The 6,661-nt window shown below is 30.9% G+C and overlaps 1 protein-coding gene across 1 annotated transcript; it reads right to left on the reverse strand.

Annotated features, from left to right (window-relative positions):
- LOC125874863 (putative glycerol-3-phosphate transporter 1) lies at window positions 1-3,186 on the reverse strand. Its single transcript, XM_049555900.1, has 3 exons — window positions 3,043-3,186; window positions 1,026-2,082; window positions 1-944 (listed from the first exon to the last, which is right to left on the reverse strand). The coding sequence occupies exons 2-3, from the start codon at window positions 1,987-1,989 to the stop codon at window positions 391-393; spliced, it is 1,518 nt and encodes a 505-aa protein (XP_049411857.1). The 5' UTR covers window positions 1,990-2,082; window positions 3,043-3,186; the 3' UTR covers window positions 1-390.
- Between the last annotated feature and the right edge of the window lie 3,475 nt (window positions 3,187-6,661).

Below are 6,661 nucleotides of genomic sequence, written 5' to 3' on the forward strand. Positions count from 1 at the left end.
TTAAATAACATTTTGTACATTTAACATATCTTTAGTTTAAAATTACAAGATTCAAAAGTTTTTCTTATGTTCTAAATCTTCGTAATTAAATCAGACATATAAATTAAATCGGATGGAGTAGCAAACAAAGAAGAAGTTCCAGGCACACAAAATTTACATGTATATGTGATGATGATCTAAAGAGAACCAGTTTTCTCCCTTTCAGAGTCCATCTCACAAATCTTAAGTTGATTTGAGGATTTCCACCTTTTCATCTTTGCCACTAAAATGAAGAAGAATTCATATCCTCATCTTGAGTTGATTTGAGCATTTCCACTTTTTTATCCCTCTGAATAAAAGGCTGATAATATCCAAATTGTGTATTTGGATTATCACACAATATTATGGCAATCACACTTGAAGATTAGTAGACATAGATGATCCTTGAGACCTAAATTCTTGAATCTTTCCATTCACCTCAGTTACAACAAGCCTAGTCAAAAACAAACCAGCAACTAAAGCTGATCCCATCAACATTACAAAAACTGCATTCCAGCTATCAGCTGAAATATAACCTGTTAGAAATGGTCCAACTGCAGCACCAATTGATCCAGTTCCATCAATAATAGCAGTGACAGTTGCAAGCGCTCGTGAATTACCCTTCAAAGAGCTATGTGTTCCCAAGTCTGCTGAAACAGCAGTTGTTATCAACGCGTAAGGTCCATTCACAAACACTCCAGCAATCAACATGAGGATGATGTTTATAGTCATAGAGATGTGTCCGTAGCTTCGATATAGGTATAGAGCTGGGATAACACAGTACATAAAGCTAGCTGCTGTTATTGCTCTAGCACCCAACTTATCTGAGATGTAACCTGCTAGGATTCCACCTATGACCCCTCCGACATCAAACAACGTTGATAAGTTTCCAGATTCCTCGTTAGACAAGTATCGTCCATCTATTGCTGCAGTAACATTAAAACGAACATAGAGTTAAGAAAACAACATATCTAACATGACAAATATAGAACAGCAAACATTCATGCCTGTGTGGCTAATGTAGTAAGGCAGCCAATAGAGAAATGTGTAAGCCACCAATTTCGCGAAAAAAAGGCAAAGAGCAAAGGGTGCAACCCCCGGGATCTTCCATGCTTCTATAAAACCTACAGCGCATGATTCCTCTTCTCTGTCTGATCTCAACCTCAAGAGAGGTTGTTCATTCACTTCATCTTCTTCTTTTCCGGGAGATAACAACACCTCATCTTCATCTTTATTACCCCCAACAGATTCGGGATGAACGGGTAACAAAAGGAACACTACCACACCACTAAAAGCAATAAGGATACCAGGTACAACCATCGACCAACCCCATCCATATTTCAATAAGATTGAGGCGACTAACGACCCTGTAATGTTCCCAACAGAGGTGTGAGCATTCCAAATGCCCATTATAAGTCCCCTCTTCTTCTTTCCAAACCAATTCCCGACCACTGCAACGACTGACGGCCATCCAGTGGATTGAAACAATCCAGCAATCATTTGAATGATAAGATAGTAATAGAAACTATGAATGTTTGCCCAATATCCAACTCCAAAAAGAGCTGTGAATAAACCAGTTCCCAACATTCCCGCGGTCAAAAAAACTCTAAGATCCATCCTATCGCCCACGTGCCCTGAGAAATACATTCCAATGGCATACACAAATAGGAAAGCCACATCAAGGTCACCGAGCAATGTTGTTCCATCAGGGCCATTAAATGGAAACCAACCATCTCTAAATGATTTCCGAATACTATTTCCTTGCCATGGAAAAATCGGACCAACACCAAGGGATTGGGGATCAAGTGCTTGTTTTACGATGCTTGTAGTTTTTCTATTAGCATGGTAACTTGTATATGCGAAAAATGTCACAATTAGAACAATTACTTGATATGTCTTGAAAGATAGGCTCGACTTATTTATGTTCTCTATTAATTGAATTCCTAAGGGCTTGTTGTTATTCTTCTTCATTGTTGGCTCTGGAGGTGACTCCACTAATAGGGAACTTGATCAAGATAAAATGAAACACATATATTTTCCTCTTTTACAAATGGAGAAAACAACCTGGAAAAAGATGCATAAGACAATATCATTTAGATGTAAACATTCATAAATGTTCACAAGGAACATGGCTTACTAGTCTGAAAACGTAATTCACGTGTGACTTGCAAAAAGGTATAATAATCCAGGGGACTATATTATCCTACGTTTGGTTGGAGGTATTAGACCGTTTTAAAATTATTTATCGCACCATTTATACTTTAGTGATGGAATAAATTATCCCATATATATATATGGTGAAACAACTTATCCTGCCATAACTTATTCCCAACCAAACGACCCCAAGTTCATGCTATATCAAATTACATATTGTAAAAAGAGCATAAGAAAAGAAACTAGCAGAGAAAAACAGCCCATTGGGACAAAGCAGAGTTTTCCAGGTCTTGTTTCTATAACATCCCAACAAGACATATACTATCTTCCTTTTTTACAACTCCATTCCTCGGTATCAATTTATGTGACATAACTTGAATTGATATTAAATTTTTAAAAATAAATGAAGAATTTTATATGACTTGAATTGGTATTAAATTTTATAAAATAAATGAAAAACTTCTAAAACTTGTGCACTAAATCAGATAAAATAGGAAGGGCAAAGTTAATTACTGATTACTTATCAAACTTAGAAGTGTTATTTTTTAAAATGGACTTAAAATTAAAGTGTGTCACGTGAATTGAAACCCGAGATTCGATTCCCTTCTCCTGATTTTACAACTGTCTCAATACAAGAAAGAAAAAAAAAACAGAGCAAGAAGATCAACATTAAAATAAAAAATTACTTGATTATAACTGCTCCACACAAATTAAGTCATCCTTATCAAAACACAGGAAATAAACTCAAAAGATGAAATAATATAACAATTAGTTGAGGTGCATAAAAGCTGGGCCGAGACAACTTGATCATCAAAAAAATATACTCATATGAAGATTGTAAAGAAATTAGGCATGAATTTGAGAGCTAACCTTGTGTTTGTGATCAATCCAACTAGTTAAGGTGTCTATTTGTGATATCATGTAGTTACAAACATTCATGAGTTTGCTTAACACACCAAAAGAAAGAGGAAGGAAAGGTGTTTGAAGCTTTTAATACAGTAGTGGTAAAGAATGGTTCATATATAAAGGGAGCGGTGACACGTCTGAATCCATATTTATTTCCACCACTCTTTTAATTTACCATTATATTATATACTCCGTTCATTTTTAATTGTCATGATTTTTTTTTAGAGTCAAATTATAAGAATGACTAACATTTTATAATGTATTTTTTTCATTATATTGATATGCAAAAAGATGCAATTTATAATACCTTTCATTTAATTTTTTGAATATCTAATTTTTTTATTTAAAATATCTAATTAATATAATATAATTTAATTTTAAAAATAAATTAAATTAATTTTTAAAAAACACAACATAATAATTAAACGCACTATTCAATTGCTTTGACTTCAACCTCACGATACTGCAAAGTGCTACACAGCTTTTACTGACTTGTCACAATTAAACGCACATAGGCAATTTGTAACATTAAAAGAAGATTTAAAATTTAAAATAGAAGGACTTGAATTTGAATAATTAGTATTAATATTTTATTAAGACCAAACAAATGAGACCTGACATTTCTATTTTTTCTTTGGTGCATATGTTGGTCTGTTAACAAAAAACAGATGAATGATGAAGACCTGGGAATTGAACTCTGAAATGGCGTACATATTTCACGAACAAATTTAACAATTAGTTAATTGAGGCATGAAATTGATGGTAAGTTTGAGCTCTAATTTATATAAAAGAAATAGTATGGAGTATTATAAAGTTAAAGCAACAAATCAAAAACTAATTAAGCCTATCTTGTAAAAAGGAAAAGGGTTTCAAACCTATTTTTATTAATCTCTCTAATAATACTCGTTCATTATTGACTTTGCACACTTCTTAAGAAACTATAAATAAAAAGATAATTTTACCATATCATCCTTTGAATATACTAATAAATATAATGTCTTGAAAAATGTAATAAAAAATGATTATAATTAATGATAAGGGTAAACTAGAAACTAAGTGTAAAATTACCCATTGATTTCATAAAATGGATAAGTATTGCTGGACATACTAAAATAGTATAGTGAACAACTATTGTTGGACGGAGGGAGTAGTAAAAAGGAAGGGGTAAGCCAAAATCTATTCTTGTTGGATCGAACTAGTACATTATTCACCCGCCCGTTAGTAATGATGAACTACATTTTTCTAAATTTTTCTTAGTCAGAGCCCATATTGGAGTTCTGATTAAATTTGAATCATACATTGTAGGGTACATTTAAGGGTGGTGCTCTCAACATGATTTTTTCCATACCCAAGATTCGAACTCGAAACCTCAATGTGAACTCCATTTTCATGATTTATGCAGCTCTCATTTCGCGCAATCTAATTTGACAGTCTTAAACAAGTAATTAAACTAAGCTTGCTAATGCGAGATATTGAGTTTCATTTCTGTGACAGTGATCAAAAGAAATGTTCAATAAATGGCTAAATACATCTTGTCATGATATTTCAGTTAGACAATCGAATTAAGTTTTATTCTAATTGAACACTTCAACTTTTAACAAAATATTTTGATTAAACATTTTTTATTAAAATTTTGGAAAAATATTTGCATGTGTTTTCATTCATCTGCTAGGTAGTTAAATTAACCATATAGAATGTCATCTCCTTTTATTGTACACATTCTCCTCAATAAGTTGTATAGTTTCTATTTGAGGTTAATGCATATAATTAAAGAAGATGACATATTTTATGTGATTATCTTAACTATACCTACGTAATAGATGATTTGTTTTCTTCAAAATTTGAACGAATATATCTAATTGAAATATCTTATTAAGCGGTAAGGTGTTCCATTAAAGAATGTCTAAATAAAATGTCATCAATATATGCCATATATGTCTAATTAAGCACCTTTTTTTTTTAATGGGATTTTCCATTGCTCTCCACCTAATGACAAAGTATTCCTTCCGTCTAACAATAGTTGTCTACTATACTATTTTGGGATGTTCAACAATACTTGTCCACTTTATGAAATCAATGGATAATTTTACACTTAGTTCTTAATTTACTCTTGTCATTAATTATAGTCATTTTTCTATTACATTTTTTGAGATATTATATTTATTATATTCAAAGGGTGATGTAATAAAATTATTCTTATATTTATAATTTATTAAGGAGTTGAAATAAAGTAGCGTGTAGTAATTGAGAGGTTAATAATTAAATGACATTATGACAAGACATTAATATTGGTAATTTCTGCAATGCGTGTCCCATGCATGAGCTTCAGGGTCAATGAGAGAAACTTTTCTTAAAATATTACACTCCTTAATTATATTTTATTAATTCCATTTTTTTGTGTGTGTGTGTATTTCTCCAATAGAATTTTGTCAATGGAGTTAGATATGAAAGATTAAAGTAATTTCAGTACACATTTTTTTCTTTAAAAAAAAATTGTTCGTGTGTATGTTTCCTATTTTATTTTAGAGAAAATTATAGATCTCAAGAAATTATAAATCAAGAAACAAAAAGATAGCTAAATTATTTTTTATCTTATTGTATTTTTTAAATATGTAAAAACTTTACTATTCTGGAAAACATATATCAGAAATTTAGTGGATATTTTAAAATCAGCATCAGTAAGTTTGAAAACAATATATCTTGGATTTAATTAATTTGGAATATTCTACACACTTTGGAAGTATGTCGATGAAAATAATATTTTACATATTACATTCACAGGGTGATCATATTGAACTTTCAAGAAGGTACACTCTTGGAATTAAGTTGCAAATTAACAAGATACAATTCATTGACAATTGACATTTGTCTTTTTTTATTATCCTTTGTATTTGCTATCCACTTTAAGATTTCGATTAATTTAGATTAACACAACATAAGGTCATGAGAAGTACTTCATATCAGATTTTTTTTTAACTTTCAATATTTAAATTTGAAATCTTTAATTAACGATGAAAAGAACTAATTTATCTTATATTCTATTACCGCCAAAATAACATGAATTATAAAAAAAAGCTTTGGAAAGCACAATAGGTCCAAAGTGCTTTTTTTTCTTTTTGAAGGATGCTTCAATATAATTACCATTCGTGTACACTTTACACTCCAGTATAACAATTAATTCTCAACAAATATTCAAACTAATGTAATTTGATACCATTATAACACTAGTTTATATTATATCATATTTGTCACTTCATCATATTTCCAGTTATTAATTTAGAATTTTATGGATTGGTGCAATAATTTACTTAAATTTTTATCTATTTTGAAATGAGGAAGAAAGATTGAGTGGTATATATAGGAAGGATCTTGGAAATTTCCTTGCCTGGATTTTTTTGCAAAAGTTTTAGGAGTTATGATCACTTCGAAATGGGCCTACAAAGCTAAAAATATGTAGGAGGCAAATCGACGATGTGTTTTGCTTGTGATGTCTGGTTTGTAGGGGTGTACATCAGTCGCTCGATTTGGTTTTATATATTAATGATTTAATTTATTGATTTTTAATTTGTGAAATGTCGAATTG

Source organism: Solanum stenotomum, chromosome 8, assembly GCF_019186545.1.
Source record: "Solanum stenotomum isolate F172 chromosome 8, ASM1918654v1, whole genome shotgun sequence".
NCBI classification, from domain to species: domain Eukaryota; kingdom Viridiplantae; phylum Streptophyta; class Magnoliopsida; order Solanales; family Solanaceae; genus Solanum; species Solanum stenotomum.

Excerpts from the sequence above, each read along its gene's own strand:
- LOC125874863 (XM_049555900.1), bottom strand. The coding sequence starts at position 1,989 with ATGAAGAAGAATAACAACAAGCCCTTAGGAATTCAATTAATAGAGAAC. Across the intron at positions 945-1,025 it reads TTACTACATTAGCCACACAG|CAATAGATGGACGATACTTG; the intron begins GCATGAATGTTT and ends ATGTTACTGCAG.